Consider the following 19,982-nt stretch of genomic DNA (forward strand, 5'->3'; position numbering starts at 1 on the left):
AATTCCCTAAATCAGTGCAAACATGACATGATAAGCATTGTGAATGCTATAACATGATGCAAGTGAAAGGCATTCTTGTAGAATTCAGAGAACGGGATTGTGTGTTGGTGTGAGAGGGTGGGTGTGCGATGGTGTGAGAGGGGTGGTGTGTGTTGGTGTGCGAGGGTGGGTGTGCAATGATGTGAGAGGGTGGGTGTGTGATGGTGTGAGAGGGTGGGTGTGTGTTGGTGTGCGAGGGTGGGTGTGCAATGATGTGAGAGGGTGGGTATGTGATGGTGTGAGAGGGTGGGTGTGTTTTGGTGTGAGGGGGTGGGTGTGTGTTGGAGCATAAAGGTGGGTGTGCGATGGTGTTAGAGGGTGGGTGTGCAATGTTGTGAGAGGGTGGGTGCGTGTTGGAGTATAAAGATGGGTGTGCAATGTTGTGAGAGGGTGGGTGTGTGATGGTGTGAGAGGGTGGGTGTGTGATGTTGGGAAAGGGTGGGTGTGTTGGTGTATAAAGGTGAGTATGTGATGTTGGGAGAGGGTGCATATGTGTTGGTGTGAGAGGGTGGATGTGTTTTGATGTGAGAAGGTGGGTGTGTGATGTTGGGAGAGGGTGGATGTGTGATGTTGGGAGAGGGTGGGTATGTGTTGGTGTACAAAGGTGGGTGTGCAATGTTGTGAGAGGGTGGGTGTGTGATGGTGTATAAAGGTGGGTGTGTGATGTTGGGAGAAGGTGGGTGTGTGATGGTGTGAGAGAATGGGTGTGCAATTGTGTGGGAGGGTGGATGTGTGTTGGTGCATAAAGGTGGGTGTGTGATGGTGTGAGAAAGTGGGTGTGTGATGTTGTGAGAGGGTGTGTGTGTGATGGTGTGAGAGGGTGGGTGTGTGTTGGTGTATAAAGGTGGGTGTGTTATTGTGTGAGAAGGTGGGTGTGCGATGGTGTGAGATGGTGGGTGTGCGGTGGTGTGAGAAGGGGGTGTGCAATGGTGTGAGAGGGTGGGTGTGTGTTGGTGTATAAGGGTGGATATTTGATAGTGTGAAAGTGGGCTGCATGTTTGTGTGAGAATCTAGGTGGGTGTTGATGAGAGGCATTGTGTCGAGTTCATCACCGAAAAGTTGGGACGACTCAGTTCTATTTGTTTCTGAATTAACAGATGAAGAGAAGGAAAACAACCGAGCCTCGAAACCACACTCAACCCCAGCCACCCTGCAATGGTGAGTTCATAAGTGAACGAGGCCAATCTGCCCCTCAGTTTTTACCCACCCCTCTCTCTTTTCACCCTCTACTTCCTCCTATCCGCCTTTGTCTTTCTTCAATCTCTTTCTCTGCACACCCCCTCCTTCCACCATTAACAGAACATCAGTTATACACGTGGTACAGTAATTATCAGTAACATTTTGCAATTTTAATATAAACACTGTTGACCTCTCCTTGGATCCTGAACAATCTGAGATTTGCTGTTTGTTCAGAGCAGTGTGTTTTAATTTACTCTGTCTGTAATGATATAGAGGAAGCAATTCCTTAAAATAGCTTAATCAACAGTTTAATATCAGGATTTCTATCGTATTGAAAATCATTGATGTTCCCGCTCTGAAGGAAGGCTACACTGGATAAATGATTAACCTCATTTCTGTTCCATTCAGGCTTGAGGAGAACTATGAGATTGCAGAAGGAGTCTGTATACCTCGCAGTGCTCTGTACATGCACTACCTGGACTTCTGTGAGAAGAATGACACACAGCCAGTTAATGCAGCAAGCTTTGGCAAGGTGAGCAGTTGGCTCAGTAACCGGGGCAGGGCACATTTGGTAACCAGAGGTGAACCAGCCTGGTAGCCTGCAAGGTGGATGAGTTGGACATGCACTGGCATAGCGACTGGGAGTGAGTTAGCTCAATGGCTGTGGAGCAGTAGAGTTGGCTTGGTTCCTGGGGCAGTGTGGAAAGAGCAAGGGTTGAAGAATGAGCTTGCTTGGTAGCCAAGAGTTAACCGGCCTTGGGAAGCCGGGGGGAGAGTGAGTCCGGCTTTGGAACTGGGAGCGAGCCATCTTTTGAAAGCTTCTGCTTGTGACAGTCTGAAATTTAAGAAACATTTCCTGAGCTGCAATGTTTCATGTCAAAATGTTGAAAGTGCACCAGGAAATATCCAAAAGGAACAACTTTTTGTTGAAATCCTTGCAGTATTTTCAAATAATTATCACAAAATCCTCTCCAAAGTTAGGTTAATAAACTGTAAAGCATTTAAATGGATCAGTGAATTCTGTCTCATCTTCCAGCTCAGGGATATTTAGCCAGATTATCAACATTACAAGACGCTCCCACTGCTTCAGTCCAGGCTTTCTCAATCTCTGTGTGTGTCTGTGGGTGACTCTGTGCGTGTCTCTGTCTTGATCTCCGTGTGTCTGTGTGTGTCTGTATCTTTATGCGTGTCTCTGTCTCTCTCTTTCCGTATCCATATCTGTGCGTATCTCTGTCTCACTTTGTCTGTCTGTCTGTCTTTCTTTTCCTATGTCTTTAGCTCTATGTGTCTCTCTGTCTCAATCTCTCTCTCTCTGCCCCTGTGTCTTTATCTGTGTGTGACTCTGTCTCACTTTACCTGTCTGTCCTTGTGTCTTTAGCTCTGTGTGTCTCCGTCTCAATGTCTCTCTTTTCCCCTGTCTCCATATCTGTGTCTCTTTCCCTTTGTCTTTAACTCTGTGTGTCTCTGTCTCAATCCCGCTCTCTCTTCCCAGTGTCTTTAACTCTGTGTGTCTCTGTCTCAATCCCGCTCTCTCTTCCCAGTGTCTTTAACTCTGTGTCTCTGTCTCAATCCCGCTCTCTCTTCCCAGTGTCTTTACCTCTGTGTGTCTATGTCTCACTCTCTTTTCCTGTGTCTTTATCTATATTTGTGTTTCTGTGCTTCATGTCTCCCTGTGCTTCTTTCTCTGTCACATTCTCAAATGTTTATTTCTTCCCCTGTGTGGTTCTGTGTGTGCGTGCGTGTGAGAGCATGTGTCTATGTGAGTGTGTGATTGTGTGTTTGTGCTACCTGCACATTCTCAATATTTCTCAGGCTCTGTAATACTGTATATTTGTCTCTCAAATGCACATGTTTTGATTCTCTGCATGTCTCTTTCTGTGATGCTGTCTCTCTTTGTGACGTGGATTCAGGTTCAAACTCAATTGTTATGGAAACCACAACTCGTGTACAAAACAGAATCACAGCCTGCTTTATTAATGTGACTTTTGACAGTTTTCTTGGACAAACCAAATCAACTAAAGATAGCTCCATCTCTTCGGTGTTTAAAAGTTTAGATTAATTCAAATCAGAGCCACACAACTTTATATTCTTTAAACCAAAGTAGAATGCCAGGGCATAAAGAGGAATCGATAGTAGCAGGGTCAAGTCTTTGGAGTAGCTTTAAGTCATCAATATGGTGAACCTGTCTCACCCACCTGCCCACAAATCCCTGTAGATTGCCATCCTTAAATTACTACTACTCCCAACACACTTCAACAACTGAAACACCAGATCTAGGCTCATTTCTAACCTGAAAATGCTTTCAAGAGAAGGCATTGTGGTGGCACACTGACTCAGTGAAATTGTGAAGTCAGCTGCAGAACAGAATTTTCAGTTTCAGTCCCTCGCGTTGAAGCAAAACCCAGGGATGCGGGGATGTGAGAGAAAGTTCTTTGTCTGCAAAGTTGGCCAGTGTAGGTTGTGTTTTCCCACAGCTTTGGGCAGTTCACTAAGACCGTACATGTGGATCTTAAAGGATAGGGGGAGGGATTAATGTGCAATTAAAGAGGCAGCAGAAGGCAGTGATGTTCTGGAATGTTAGATCAGTAGCTGGAACAGCAGGGGTGTCCTTTAGCCAAGCTTCATTGAATTCATACAAAAAGCAAGGGCTGTGTCTGTGTCTGCTCATTTATCACACAGCCAGGCAAACTGCAGCAACTTTCAAACTCCCATCTTCTATTTGCGAAACTTTCAGCGATGAAATTAAAACTAGCTGCCCTGCCAGTTCAGAGCAAACCTGGTTTTCACTAGGGAACATTTCCACACACACACAGTTTCCCAGAGAAAACACTTTCATTGCCTGCCCATAGATTTTATTACAAGCCAAGTAAACGGGGCTTCTCTCTCTGTCTCTCACGCAATATAATTTCCAGCCTTTGTTACTCCAGCAAGGCAGTGCATTTACATAAATTTACATAAGTGAAATTATTCCTGGAATAAGTTTACTTGTGGAAGATATGCAAATAAGCAATATCCCTTTTAATCTCTCAGCATGTATTTACTGGAAGGTTTCAGGTCTTGACTCTAGCTTTTCCATTGTTTGAATCGGAAACTTTCTCACACTTAATAATATGTCAAGAGCTGCAGAGAAATATAAAAGTGGATGGAATATTCTTTTTATAAAAATAATTGACAGATGCTTGAAAATTGAAATCAAAAATGGAAATGCTGGACATAGCCAGGCAGTACGTGTGGGGGAAACTGGACACATTAACGTATCCGGTGCAGATCCTTTGTTCAGTCAAAGTGTTTCACCCTGACAGACTCACTCAGAGTGGACCACTCCACTGGTCTGAGCTGCATTGAATACTTGCAGCAACTTACATTAATTAGTGCTTTTAATATATTGCTACATGCCAAGATACCCATAGGAGTGTTATAAAGCATGATTTGACTCAAGCAGATGTCCGTTAAGGGAGGTATTGATTGAGAACATGTATATTTACAAATTAGGAATAGGCCATTTGGCCCCCAATCCTGCTGCAACATTCGACAAGATTGTGGTTGATCTGATTGTTTTTCATTCATTCACGGGATGTGTGCATTGCTGGCTAATACAACACTTATTGCCCATCCCTAACTCTCAGAAGACAGTTAAAGGTTAACCACATTGCTGTAGGTTTGGAGTCACATGTAGGCTAGGGACGGGCAGCAGATTTCCTTTCCTTAAGGACATTAAAGAGCCAGATGAGTTTTCACAACAAACAACAGCAGCTACATGGTCACCATTAGGTCAGTTCCTTATTCCAGATTTTACAGAATTAAAATGTCACCATTTGCCATGGTGTGACTTGAGTCCATGTCTCCCCGATCATAAGCTGGATTACCATAAAAGTGCCACTGCAAAGTTGCCTCCCAAACCTGTAACCTCAACTCCACATTCCCATCTATCCCTGGTAAGCATTAACTCTCTTGTTAGTCACACATGTATTTATTGCTGCTTTAAAAATACTCAGAGCTGCACAGTGACTCAGTGGTTGGCACTGCTGCCTCACAGCACCGGGGACCTGGGTTTGATTCCAGTCTTGGGTGACTGTCTGTTTCCTTTCGGTGCTCCGGTTTCCTCCCAAAGATGTGCAGGTTACATGGATTGGCCATGTTCATTTTCCCTGTAGTGTCCAGGGACGTGCAGGTGGATTGACCATGGTTATTGCAAGGATAGGGTAGGACACTCTTCAGAGGTTCAGTACAGATGGGCTGAACAATCTCTATCTGTGCTGTAGGGATTCTATGACTCTGCTTCCACCAATTTCTGGGGAAGAAAATTTCACAAATTTGCAACCATCTGAGAGAAAGAAAATTCTCATCATCTTTGTCTTAAATGACAGGTCCTCTACATTTAAACTGTGCTCCCGAGTTGTAATCTGCTCTACAATGCAATTTTTTTTAATGATCTATCCTGTCAAATTCACTCAAAATCATGAATGTTTCAGTGAGATGGAAACACTCCCAAACTGTTCATATGTGAAAATGTCAACCCCTGGGTCTTAGGACTGCTGTTAATGTAATGATGTCCTTTTTTGAATAAGGAAACCAAAACTGAACACAGTAGTCCATGTGGAAGACCCTATAGAATGGAGATGATGAGGAACATCTTCAGCCAGAGAGTGGGGAATCTATGGAATTCATTGCCACAGAAGGCTGTGGAGGCCAGGTCATTGAGTATATTTAAGACAGAGATAGATTGGTTCTTGAGTATCAAGGGTTATGGGGAGGAAACAGGAGAATGGGATTGAGGAAGTTACCAGCCATGATTGAACGGAGGAGCAGACTCGATGGGCTGAATGGCCTAATTTCTGCTCCTATGTCTTATGGTCTTATGTGATCTTATCAGTGTCCTGTATTAAAGATAACTTTTAAAACGTTTGTAAAGGAAGAAAGAGAGATCAGGTAATGGAGAGAGGTTCAAGGAAAGTAAGTACAGAGCTTAGTGCCTTGGTAACTGAACGCCAATGGTTAAGCAGATAAAATTGATGTGGTTCTGTTTGCCGAGCTGAAAGTTTTTGCTGCAAACGTTTCGTTCCCTGGCTAGGGAACATCATCAGTGCTATTGGAGCCTCCTGTGAAGCGCTGCTTTGATGTTTCTTCCCGTATTTATAGTGGTTTGTTCTTGCTGCTTCCGGCACTGATGATGTTCCCTAGCCAGGGAACGAAACGTTTGCAGCAAAAACTTCCAGCTCGGCGAACACGGAAGCGGCAAGAACAAACCACTATAAATACCGGAAGAAACATCAAAGCAGCGCTTCATAGGAGGCTCCAATAGCACTGATGATGTTCCCTAGCCAGGGAACGAAACGTTTGCAGCAAAAACTTCCAGCTCGGCGAACAGAACCACAACAATGGACACCCGAGCTACAAATCTTCAACCAGACTTTAGATAAAATTGAGATAGCTGAAGAAGTCAGAATTGGAGGAATGCGGAAATTTTGGAGGGTTGTAGGGTGGATGATTACAGATCTGGTTATGTACGAGGCTATGAAGGGATTGGAAAATAATCATGGGCAGTTTGAAATGGAAGCCAGTGTAGGTCAGTGATCACAACATGACGGGTGAATGGAGCTTAGTGCAAGTAAGGACATGGGCAGCACCTTTATGGGCCTCAGGTTTCCGAAGAGTAAAATACGATGGGCTGGAATACTCAAGCTTAGAAGTCACAAAGACAAAGCTGGTCTGAGTGATCTGCAGGTATGTGACCAGGGTAAATTATGTCAAACTTTATGACGTGGCACAGTGGCTCAGTGGTTAACACTGCTGCCTCACAGTGCCAGGTACCCAGGTTTGATTCCAATCTCAGGCAACTGTCTGTGTGGAGTTTGCATGTCTGTGTGGGTTCCCTTTGGGTGCTCCGGTTTCCTTCCACAATCCAAAGATGTGCAGGTTCGGTGAACTGACTGTGCAAAATTGCCCATAATGTTCAGGGATGTGTAGGTTAGTTACATTATTCAGGGGTAAAAATAAAATAATAGGATGGGGAATGGGTTACTCTTTGGAGAGTCGATGTGGATTTGTTGGGCTGAATGGCCTGTTTCCTGTAGGGATTCTATGAAGCAAGGTTTGTGAATAGTCCGGTTTCATCCTCAGGCTGTGTCCAGTGAGGCTGTGTGTTGGTGGGAGGGCAGGTTGGGTAGAAAGGGAATGGAGTTTGTGACAGGGGCCAAAGAGGCTTCAGCCTTCCCATAATGTAGCTTGGAGGAAATTTCTGCTGGATGTCAAATAAGCAATCTGACAATCTGCAAACTATAGAGAGAGGGAAAGCGAGAGAGAGATGGGCGTGAGGGAAAGCTGGATAGAGGGAAAACTAATACTGTACTTTCTCACGCTGTCACTGGGATACAATATGCAGATTAAAAAAACAAGAAGAGTCCAAATGTATGTCAATCTCCCTGGGAACTGAATCTAGAAAATCAAGGTAAAATATAACTAAAAGGAAAGCAGGTTGAGGGAGTCAGGAATAGTCGATCCTTACCTCAGTCACTATTTTAAAGCCAGAAATTCTGACCTGTCTTTTATATTTTCAATGAAAATTCTCCAATCCATGTTTGTAACAGAAACAGTCTAATTTAAACATGATGTGGAGGTGCCAGTGTTGGACTGAGGTGGACAAAGTGAAAAATCACACAACAGCAGGTTATAGTCCAACAGGTTTATTTGGAAGTACAAGCTACCTGACAAAGGAGCAGAGTTCTGAAACCTTGCACTTCCAAATAAACTTGTTGAACCTGGTGTTGTATGATTTTTAATTTTAACATGTTACACTGCAGTGGCTTCTCCTTCCAGTAAAGACATTGCTGTACCACTGCTGATGGGAGACTGTAATTACAATGTGACTTATTGTTGTCTTATGAGGAAAGGTTGGAGAGACTGGGCTTGTTTCCATTGGTACTCAGAAGAGTGAGGACTGACTTGATTGAAGTATACAAGATCCTGAATGGTTTTGACAAAGTGGACATGGAAAGGATGTGTCCTCTTGTGAGTCGGTCCAGAATTGGAGTGCACTGTTCTAAAATTAGTTGTTGCCTTTTTAAGACAGAGATCAGAAGAATTTTATTTTCTGTCAGAGTGGCGGTGTGACTTTCAAACTCTGTCTCAGAAGGGGAATGAGAAGTTATCAGATGTAAATGGGAATGTGGAATTCAGAGAACAGACAGATTGACTACAGTCTTATTGAATGGTGGAGGAGCCTCGAAGGGCTGAATATTTCTGCTCCTAATTCTTAAATTTGTAAGACGTGTTTATGTAGGTAAGGAGGCAGTGGGACTTTATCTACCAGCTGGAAAGCCAGCAATAGCCCACGGTTGCCTGTTTTAACATAAGGCCCATCAAGCAAAGGTCTGTCATGGCCCTTCCCCAGAATTGAGGACCCTGGAGCCAGATGTCCCTCCCTCCAAGAGCTTCTGACCAATCAGAAGTTAGCAGCTCTTCATTGTACCTGACTAAGGCCTAGTATTGTTGATGGAGACCTGCAAAGGTGTGTGATAGGAGGAAGTGTCCCCAGCTTGGTATTTGCAGAGGAGGGAATTCATCAGCAAGAGCTGGGGATGGATAGCTCTCAACACCCCCCAACCTTAAATCAGGCCAGAAATCACTTCTGCTGAAGTGAATGTTTCCCCTGGATTGACTGGATTCTCCATTTGGGAGAAAAGTGTTCCACTCAGAAATGAATGCTAAGGTCTTCTCAACTAAAACTTTAAACCTTCTGTTCTGAAAATAAATTAATGACCTTTATCCATTAACACTACAGCAGTTCTCCCAGGCTTTTGACTGTGATCACACACCTTTTTAGAACTGATACATTTAGGTCACTGCTCCAAATTGATTTTCTGACTTTTGAAAAAAATATTCACAGAACTGACTGACATCCATTTGTACATTTCATCACAAAATCTTACAAGGGATGGCGAATTAAAACCAATTTGATGGGCTTTTCTGACTTTTATTTAGATAATTCGACAGCAATTTCCACAATTAACAACGAGAAGATTGGGAACAAGAGGCCAGTCAAAGTGAGTAACCAACTTTGCATTTGCAGTTAACTGGAATTTTACTTGTGGTTGCACACAGTACGGAATTTTTAGAGATATACAGGATACATCGTGGTACAACGGGTTGTGTCACTACCTCTAGGCAAGAAAATCTGGACTCATGCCCCGTTCCAGGACTTGTCAGTAAAGAGAGATGTATTTGTGCTGTGGCTGTATAGCTTGATTAACCTTTGTAAAAATCTTTCCAATACATTGTGAAGGTGGGCTACAAGAAGAGGAGTTTCCTGGTCAGCTATCCTCTAAGAGGCAATGGAAAACCACAGGATGGAGCCATTCATTGGAAGCCCAGGGCCCAACCCTCACAAATAAAGAGAGGAGAAAAGACGGGCAGGCATCTATCTCTCTGGTCACCATTATATTGTTTCTTTCTGTAGCAGCGATTTGATCACGAAAGCAGTTTTAAAAATTTCAGTCTAAATGAAGCATCTGCTTCTGCAGCAAATTCAGTCTATTTTGGCCAAAACCAATCAAATTGCAAGATAGCAGAATAAATAACCAGAGATTGGTGCCTGGGAGTATGACGTTATTGCAATCAAGAGACTTGGATGAAGGAAGGGCATGATGGTTGGCAACTAAATGTTCCAGGATATAGATGCTTCAATCAGGAGAGGGAGGGAAGTAAAAGGGGGGGTGGGAGGGGTGGGGCGGAATGGTGGGACGATATCACGGCTGGGCTAAAAGAGGACACTCTGGAGATGTTGAGTAGTGAGGCATTATGGGTGGAGCTGAGAAATAAGAAGAGTGCAGTTACATTGCTGGGACTGTATTACAGGCCTCCTAACAGTGAACGTGAGGTAGAAGAACAAATAGGTGAACAGATTATGGAAAGATGTAGAGGCAATAGGGTATTGGTGATGGGAGATTTTAGTTTTCCCAACATTGATTGGGATACACTTAGCGTCAGAGGTCTGGATGGGGTAGAATTTGTAAGAAGGGTCCAGGAGAGTTTTCTAGAGCAGTATGTCAATAGCCTGACGAGGGAAGGGGCAATATTGGACCTGGTACTGGGGAGCGAGCCAGGACAGGTGGTAGAAGTTGCAGTTGGGGATTTCTTTGGGTACAGTGGCCACAATTCTGTAAGTTTTAGAATACTTGTAGAAAAGGAGAGAGTGGTCCTAAGGAAAGAGTACTAAACTGGGCCAAAGCCAATTGTATCAAAATTAGGCAGGAGCTCGGAAATATGGATTGGACACAGCTATTTGAAGGGAAGTCCACATTTGAGATGTGGGAGGCTTTCAGACATAGGTTAAAGATAGTGCAGGATAGGCATGTCATGTTGAAAGGCAAAGGATAGGAAGGGCAAGATTCGTGAACTGTGGATGACAGGAGAAATTGTACGACTAGCCAAGAGGAAAAGGGAAGCGTACATAAGGTCTAGGCAACTAAGAACAGAACGGGCCCTGGAGGAATATTGGAAGAGTAAGACAAGTCTTAAATGAGAAATCAAGCGGGCTAGAAGGAGTCATGAAATAGCTTTAGTGAGCAGAATTAAGGAGAATCCCAAAGCATTTTATTCTTATGTAAGAAGCAAGTGGGTAACTAGAGAAAGGATTGGTCCACTAAAGGATAATGAAGGAAGGCTGTGTGTTGAACTTGAGCGAATGAGTGAGAGTCTAAATGAGGTGAGAGAGGAAATAGCTGGGGCCCTGATATCTTTGTGGCATCCTTAAATACAGGTGAGGTGCTGGAGGACTGGAGAGTTGTTCATGGTGTCCCCTTGTACAAGAAGGGTGATAGGGATATTCTGGGTAACTACAGACCAGTGAGCCTGACGTTAGTGGTGGGAAAGTTGCTTGAGAAGGTACTGAGGGATAGGATCTATTTATATTTAGAAAAGAATGGGCTTATCAGTGACAGGCAACATGGTTTTGTGCAGGGCAGATCGTGCCGTACCAACTTAATAGAGTTCTTTGAGGAAGTGACCAAGTTGATAGATGAAGGAAGAGCTGTTGATGTCACATACATGGACTTTAGTAAGGCGTTTGATAAGGTTCCCCATGGTAGACTAATGGAGAAAGTGAAGTCATATAGTGTGCAGGGTGTCCTAGCTAGGTGGACAAAGAACTGGTTGAGCATCAGGAGACAGAGACTAGTTGTTGAAGGGAGTTTCTCAAAATTGAGAAAGGTGACCAGTGGTGTACCACAGGGGTCAGTGCTGGGGCCACTGTTGTTTGTAATATACATAAATGATCTGGAAGAGGGCACTGTTGGTTTGATCAGCAACTTTGCAGATGGCATGAAGATTGGTGGAGTAGCAGAAAGCATAAGGGACTGTCAAAGAATACAGGAGGATATAGATAGACTGGAGAGTTGGGTGGAAAAGTGGCAGATGGTTTTCAATCCAGACAAATGTGAGGTGATTCTAGAGTGAATTATGCAATGAATGGGAGAGCCTTGGGAAAAGTTGATGGGCAGAGAGATCTGGGAGTGCAGGTCCATTGTACCCCGAAATTTGCCGCACAGGTGGATAGAGTGGTCAAGTAGGCATATGGCATGCTTGCCTTCATTGGATGGGGGATTGAATATAAGAGCTGGCAAATTGTACAAGACATTGGTTCGGCCTCATTTAGAATATTGTGTACAGTTCTGGTCGCCACATTACCAAAAGGATGTGGACGCTTTGGACAGAGTGCAGAGAAGGTTTACGAGGATGTTACCTGGTATGGAAGGTGCTAGCTATGAAGAGAGGTTGAGTAGGTTAGGTTTATTTTCATTAGAAAAAAGAAGATTGAGGGGGGACCTGATTGAGATTTACAAAATCATGAAGGGTATAGACAGGGTGGATAGAGACAAACTTTTTCCCAGGGTGAAGGATTCCATAACGAGAGGTCACACTTTCAAGGTGAGAGGTGGAAAGTTTAAGGGGGATACACATAGCAAGTACTTCACACAGAGGATGGTGGGGGGCATTTGGAACACGTTGCCAGCAGAGGTGGTAGAGGCAGGCACGGTAGATTCATTTAAGATGCATCTGGACAGATGCATGGCTAGGTGGTGAGCAGAGGGATACAGATGCTTAGGAATTGACCGATAGGTTTAGACAGTACATTTGGATCGACTCAGGTTTGGAGGTCCGAAGAGCCTATTTCTGGACTGTAAACTTTCTTTGTTCTTTGTTCTATAATAGGAAGAACTTGAATAAAATATAATTTGAATGAAATGATTTTGGACACTGCAATCTCCTCTTCTCCTTGGCTCTTCTACTGAAAGGTCGGTCCTACATGACCTTATAGAGGTTTATAAAATCATGAGGAGCATGGATAGGGTAAATAGACAATGTCTTTTCCCCAGTGTGGTGAAGTCCAAAACAAGAGGGTGTAAGTTTAAGGTGAGAGGAAAAGATTTCTAAAGGGCCTTTTTCATGCAGACGATAGTGGGTATATGGAAAGAGCTACCAGAGAAATTGATGGAGGCCGGTACAATTACAGCATTTAAAAGGCATGTGGACGGGTATATGAATAGGAAGGGTTTAGAGAAATGTGGGCCAAATGCTGGCAAATGGAACTAGATTAATTTTGGATACCTGATCAGCATGGATAAGTTGGACCAAAGTGTCTGTTTCCGTGCTGTAGCAATTCTTTGACTCTAATAACCTATGACTTTACCCACAAATAGGGTATGGTACCCAACGTCAGCTGGAACAGGGTCAAACTGTATATGTCTGATCCACACTAGTCATTCAAGCCAACTGACCCCTCCATGGGTGTGAGTTGCTGTCACAACATGCACTTTTACAGGTATGTTGTTACCTAGAACTAGTGATGGTGCAGCCTCTAATTTCTATCCATTACACAGCTGTCCAGGAATCCCTCCCGATCTCACTAGCTTTGTGTGTGTGTGTCAGAAGGGTTTTCAAATTGATCCTGTGTGGCTGAGATATAAATAAATCTTCCTTAGCCATCAAATCCTGGGTTGGGATTTAAACCTGGAATTTCTGACTCAGAAGTGAAGGCTCTACATGCTGAAAGAGAGGGCCTACTCAGTTTAAATACAATAAGTACATAAAACAGGAAATATTTTACAGAAATAAGTGACTGCATGTTAACCAGATCCCACAGAGAATGGCATTTCAGATTGTAACAAAGATTTGAGCAGCAGTTCTATTCAGCAGATTGTGAACAACAGATATATTTACTCATGTAAGGATGGGAGTCTACATCTTGATAATTTATGTTCTGAAAACACCACAGTGTTCCTCATTTTGTTTGTGCCTATGGAACTTGGGTGGCAACTTAACTCTATGTGGAAACAAGATTTCTATCAAACTTGTGACAAAGATGGGGGAAACCTGGGAAGAGATACCCTGAGGTAAAATCAGAATGCTGCTCAAAACTGTCCTCTAAGTGAATGAAGATACTTATTAAAATTAATTTGCGACAAGTTGAAACTTCTAAAAAGCTAGCAATAGAATAGGTAACATCCTGTAGGGTCAATTAACAATCTCTATTTATAACTTTGGCCTTTGTGTATTATTTTTATTAATGGAGATATATTACATGCTGTGAACTGTGACTTATGCTGTCCACGTTGGAGCACTGTACTTTTGCTCAGTCATTTGTGGACCTGTATCTCAAAATGCCATAACTGCTCTGTGTTTCAAGTCTCTTAGCAGTCAGCAAGTATTGCTTAACATGGGCTTGAAACCCCTTTTATTTGCCTACATGTAAATCCTATGTCCACTCCTTAAAGTTTATCCATGTCCTTTTCCAACTTCCTATTCACAAAATGCTGCATCTTCTAACTTAGCATTGTCTGCAAGATCCTCTATCTCTTCATTCAAAGCATTAAAAAAACTTGCTGAAAAGATAGACATATTGTCAAAGATTTTCATTGTGCACTTGTCAGGATAAACACAAGAATGCCAAATTTCAAACAATTATGACCATTTATAGCACTCAAAACAAAGAAGCTGATTAGTGGGCAAGTTGACTGTGATTGGTTGAGGCATTATCGTGGAGAAAGCAACAGCTAGTCAGAGTTGACTTGTCAGCCAATTAACTCCCTTTCCTCCTTTAGTATAAATTAGTGTGATCATTTGAAATTTGGCATTCATGCATTTGTCCTGAAGATGAAAAGTTTTGACAACATGTCTCTCTTTTCAATCTTCAATTTCAATATTACCGAGTGATTCATTAATAAAAACAGAAAAGCTGAGATTTGAGGATGGGTTTCAGTTCAGAACATCATTCATGAGGAGGCAGTGGCATAATGTTAATGTCCATGAACTGGTAATCGAGAAATCCAGAGGAATCCTCTGGGGACATTGCTTTGAATCCCCCAGGGCAGATGGTGAAATGTGAGTTCAATGGGGAAAAGAACAATCTGAAATTAAAAACTAGCCTAATGGTGACTATTTAACCATTGTTACCCATCTGCTTCACTAATGTCCCTTAGGGAAGGAAATTTGTTGTAGCTACACGTGTTCTTGTGTGACCCCCGCATTTATACAAGAACCGTGCTTTAGAAACGTTTCTAAAGCACGGTTCTTGTATAAAGGTGGGGGTCACACAAGAACACAATCATCGCGTTATAGAAGAACTACCTGTAGTCTTGGTGAGTGCCATTGGTGACTAACGGCTGTTATGCAAAAGAGTGCGACAGCGAATAGGTTCCCCCACTCCAGAGTCACTGCCTGGCCCATTTTGCCAGGTACTTAGTTCAGGAGTTGCGTGAGGACATTGAGTCTGGCTTTGGTAATTCATTCGGATAAATTACTACAAATCCGAGTCCCACTAATTTATTTGTTGAGCACCTATACCCAAAGGTAAGTTTAACTTTACCCCACCTGTCTCTCGGGATTATGGACCCCATTGCCATCTTTCATTGTAACCTGCTTAGCTTGATCCATCAATATGAATGTTCACACAGTGGGGTGTATCCCCACTTGGAAATCCCCCAGTTGGAGTTTCTGACTCTGTCTACAGTACAATGTGCTGTTGCCCAAATTTGCTACCAGTTTAGGTTCTAAGTTAAAAATCACACAACACCAGGTTATAGTCCAATAGGTTTAATTGGAAGCACACTAACTTTCAGAGCGACACTCCTTTAGCAGGTGGTAGTCTACCACCTGATGAAGGAGTGTCGCTCCGAAAGCTAGCGTGCTTCCAATTAAACCTGTTAGACTATAACCTGGTGTTGTGTGATTTTTACCTTTGTACACCCCAGTCTAACACGAGCATCTCCAAATCAAGTTTAGGTTCTAGCTATCATTCTGTAGTGACTGGATTGTGACCACCGGGTAGTAGGATGGCAGTATCTCCTAATAATAACCCATTAGTATACAGCATGTAAATGGTGTAATCAGTTACCCATCTCATCTGGTGAACACCTTGGCATGTCAAATGGTCCACTAAGTGCCCGGCAAGTGCCTCTCACACCTAGAGAAATCCTTTGTCACATCAATAAGGACCTGAGAGGCAGGAACCCAACCATCAACGCCCCTTCAAGAGGACATCCCTTTGGTTCACAACTGACGTAACTACCTTCGGCTGAAATGGTGACAATCATAAAACCATTAGACTAGAAGTTCTAGGAACAGGAGCATGCCATTCTGTCTCTCAAGTGTGCTCCGCTGTTCCATGAGATTGTCTTTGATGTGACAATCCTCAACTCCAGCTTGCTGTCTTTCAACTACAACAATTCATTCCCTTTCTGATTGAAAATCTGTCTATCTCAACCTTAAAAATACTTAAATCCCAGCCTCAACAGCTCTCGGTGAGAATGAATTCCACAGATTCACTACCCTCAGAGAGAAGAAATTTTTCCTCATCTCTGTCTTAATATACAACCCTTTATTCTGGTTCTAGACTCTCCCACAAGGGGAGACAACCATTTTGACCTGTCAAGTCTTCCTAGAATCTTGTATGCTTCAATAAAGTCTCCTCTTGTTCTGAATTCCAATGAGTACAGGCCCAACCCACTTAACCTCTCCTCATAACTGTCTGTCTCCATTCTTGATAGCAACCTAGTGAACCTTCTCTGGACTGTCTCCAATGCCAGTATATCTTTCGTTTGATAAGGGACCCAAAATGTTCCCGGTATTGCAGCTATGGTTGACAAATGCCTTATATAGTTTGTTGCAAGCTCCTTGGGCCCATTAGAGATCCTCCAGCAAAGATCATCCATCCCCAACTCAGTCACTTGAACATAGCCCCTTCCTCCTCACTACACACAACCCTTACCTTCCCCTGCTGAGACCCCTGACTTATTTGGACTCTCCTGGGTGAAAGAACTACCCATCGTCCCAGCAATGGCCCATGGTGGGGCTGGTGGGTTTACAGCACTTCTGACTGGCTGACAGCTGCTGTAGGACAGCTCCCAGGACAGGGATAAAGTCTTCCCTGAAGCAGGTAATACTGTATCCAGTTGTTTCCTGTTGACATTTTAGCCCGAGAGATATGGAGAACATAGCATCCTGTAAAAGCCAGCTCAATGCTTCCACTTGTGAGAAAATAAAAATGATAACTAGCGGCCATCAATATCAAAAGATACCCAAGAAATCCAATAAGGAATTCCGAAGAAACATTTTTACCGAAGAATGGTTGGGATATGGAATTTGTTACGACAGAAAGTGGTTGAATCAAGGGGTTTAACTGCATTTAGAGGAGGCCAGACAAGCAAATGAGGGAGAAAGGACTAGAGTTATAATTATAGATTTAGATCAGGGAAGATGGGAGGAGGATTGATTGAAGCATGGATTGGTTGGGCTGAATGGCCTGTTTCCGTGATGTATCTTCCAAGTAATTCCAAGTAAGTGACTAGAGTGGACATGACGAAGCTGATCCTACAATGTCACCAAATCAGGAGTTGCAAGATTTTGATCCAGTGATGTTGGAAATACATTGATACCTTAAGTATATTTCGAAGTCAGGATAAGGTACAACTTGGTTCAGAATTTGGAATTGACGTGTTCCGAGCCCATCACTGCTCCCATGTGTCTCTATACTGAAGATGTCCTCAGAGAAAAGAAGATTGAGATGGAGATTTGATTGAAATGTTAAAAACCATGAGAGGTCTGGACAGGTTGGATGAGGAGAAATTGTTCGAGGAGAAAGTGAGGTCTGCAGATGCTGGAGATCAGAGCTGAAAATGTGTTGCTGGAAAAGCGCAGCAGGTCAGGCAGCATCCAAGGAACAGGAAATTCGACGTTTCGGAAGGGCTTATGCCCGAAACGTCGAATTTCCTGTTCCTTGGATGCTGCCTGACCTGCTGCGCTTTTCCAGCAACACATTTTCAGCTCTGAGGAGAAATTGTGACAATGGTGGTAGGATGGAGAAACAAAGGACACTTATTTCAGGTGATTAATAAAAGAACTAAAAGTGACATGAGGAAAATTAATATTCCACAGAGAGTGGCTGGGATTTAAAATGTATCTCCTGAATGTGTGCTGCACATAGCTTTCAAAAGTAATTCAGAAAATTACTTTTGAAACACATTTGCAGGGAAAGAAAGGGGACCAGGTCTTGATAAAATGTTCTCATGGAGACCTGAAACAAATATATTTAGCCTTTCTTTTAAGGCATTCATGGGATGTGAGCATGCTAGCTGAGTCAGGACCATTGCAGAAGGCAGGTAAAAATCAACCACATTTCTCCCAGGGTCGTATATGGGCCAGACCAGGGAAGGGGAACAGATTTCTTTCCCTAAAAGACAGTACTGAGACAGATGGGCCTTGTTTTTGCAATAATTGATAATAGTCACCATTACTGAGGCTAGATTTAAATTCTAGATTTATTAATTGAATTTGAAGTGTACTGGCTGTAATAATGGGACGTGAACCCATTTGAATCCAAATTGCCTGAGGCACGAGATTATCAATCCAGTGACATTTCCATCATGTACCACCTTCCCCGATGCATCAGAGATCTGAGGTTTTAAAAGAGTACTTGTATCAGTTTTCACCATATAGAAGGACAATGTATAGAAGGTGTAGAAATCAGGGAGGGGAACTGTAACATGTTTGAATAAATTAACATTAAGGCAGAGGAGGTATGAATAGTGTCATAGAGTCATACAGCATGGAAACAGACCCCAGACCAACTCATCCATGTCAATCAGGTTTCCCAAACTAAACCAGTCCCATTTGTCTGCATTTGGCCTATATCCCCCTAAACCTTTCCTATTCATGTACCTGTCTTTCAAATGTTGTAAATGTACCTGCATTTACTACTTCCTTTGGCAGTTCATTCCACATACAAACTACCCTCTGTATGAAAAAGTTGCTGCTCAGGTCTCTTTTAAATCTTTCGTCTCTCACCTTAAAATTACACCCTAAAGATTTGAACTTGCCTATCCTAGGGAAATGACCTTTGCTATTTACCTTATCTATACCCCTCATGATTTTATAAACCTCTATAAGGTTACTCCCCAACCTTCTGTGCGCCAGTGAAAAAATGTCTCAGCCTATCCAGCCTCTCCTTATAACTCAAACCCTCCAGTCCCAGTAACATCCTTGTAAATCTTGTCTGCACCTTTCCAGTTTAATAAGATCCTTCCTATAGCTGGGCAATCAGAACTGTACACAGTTCTCCAAAAATAGCCTCACCAATGTCCTGTACAACCTCAACATGACGTCCCAACTCCTATACTCAACGGATTCAATAATGAAGGCAAGCGTGCCAAACACCTTCCTTACCACCCTGTCAACCTGTGATGCAACTTCCAGGGAACTACATTCCTGAACGCATAGTTCTAGCAGACTTAAAATAGAAAACTCCCCACGACCAGACGAGATGTTTCCAAGGCTGCTGTCATAGGCAACAGAGGAGATTGCAGAAGTTCTGACATTCATTTTGAAATCCTTTCTGGAGACAGGAAGGCTGCTAGAGGTCACCTAAAGTAGGGATAAACAAGGAAACTAAAGGCCAGAGAGTTTAACATTAACAAAAGAGAAATCGTTGGAAACATTCTGGGGAACAGAATTAATCTCCATTTGGAGAGGCAAGGATTTATTAAGGATAATCAAGGCATGCCATTGTGAAGAGGAGATCATATCCAACAAATTTGATTACATTTTTGAAGGAGATGACAAGATGTATAGATGAGGGTGGTGTGTTGATGTAATCTCCATGGACTTCGGTGAGGCCTTTGACACATTGGATAAGAATATAAAAGCCTATGGGATCCAGATCAGCTTGGCAAATTGGATTGAAAATTGGCCTGATGGCAGAAGCAGAAGCTAATGGTTGAGGAATATTTTTGCGACTGTGTCTAGTGACATGCCATGGGAGATTCTGATGGAGCTGTACATAACATCACTCAGGCCACAGCTGGAGTCGTGTGTGCAGGTCTGGTCACCACACTCTCGGAAGGATGTGATTACCCTGGAGAAGGTGCAGAAGAAATTCACTCGGATATTGCTTGGGCTGGAGTGATTTAGCTATGAAGAGAGACAAGATACATTGGGGTTGTTTTCCTTAGAGCAGAGAATGCTGAGGGAGGGATCTGATTGAAGTGTACAAAGTTCTGAGGGGGATAGATGAAGAGAAACCTTTCCCCTTAATAGACGGGTCAATAACCAGAGAACATGAGGGTTTCATGTAGGAACAGGAGGTTTTCAGGGGATCTGGGGAAAAACCTGTGTAACCCAAAGGATTGTGCGTATTTGTAACTCACTGCCTAAAAGTGTAGTAAAGACAGTTCCCTCAAAACATTTAACCCCTATTTATATGAATGCTTGAAAGG

General features: G+C 43.0%; 1 protein-coding gene across 1 annotated transcript in view; it reads left to right on the forward strand.

Annotated features, from left to right (window-relative positions):
* The window catches only part of rfx4 (regulatory factor X, 4), a 171,796-nt gene that overhangs the window by 10,754 nt on the left and 141,060 nt on the right, over positions 1 to 19,982 (forward strand). Inside the window, exons 3-5 of the mRNA XM_060840046.1 lie at positions 1,137 to 1,197; positions 1,627 to 1,750; positions 9,199 to 9,260. Coding sequence (XP_060696029.1) covers positions 1,137 to 1,197; positions 1,627 to 1,750; positions 9,199 to 9,260 — 247 coding nt within the window. The remainder of the gene's footprint in view (positions 1 to 1,136; positions 1,198 to 1,626; positions 1,751 to 9,198; positions 9,261 to 19,982) is intronic.

The sequence above is a fragment of the Hemiscyllium ocellatum genome, chromosome 19 (genome assembly GCF_020745735.1).
Source record: "Hemiscyllium ocellatum isolate sHemOce1 chromosome 19, sHemOce1.pat.X.cur, whole genome shotgun sequence".
NCBI classification, from domain to species: Eukaryota; Metazoa; Chordata; class Chondrichthyes; order Orectolobiformes; family Hemiscylliidae; genus Hemiscyllium; species Hemiscyllium ocellatum.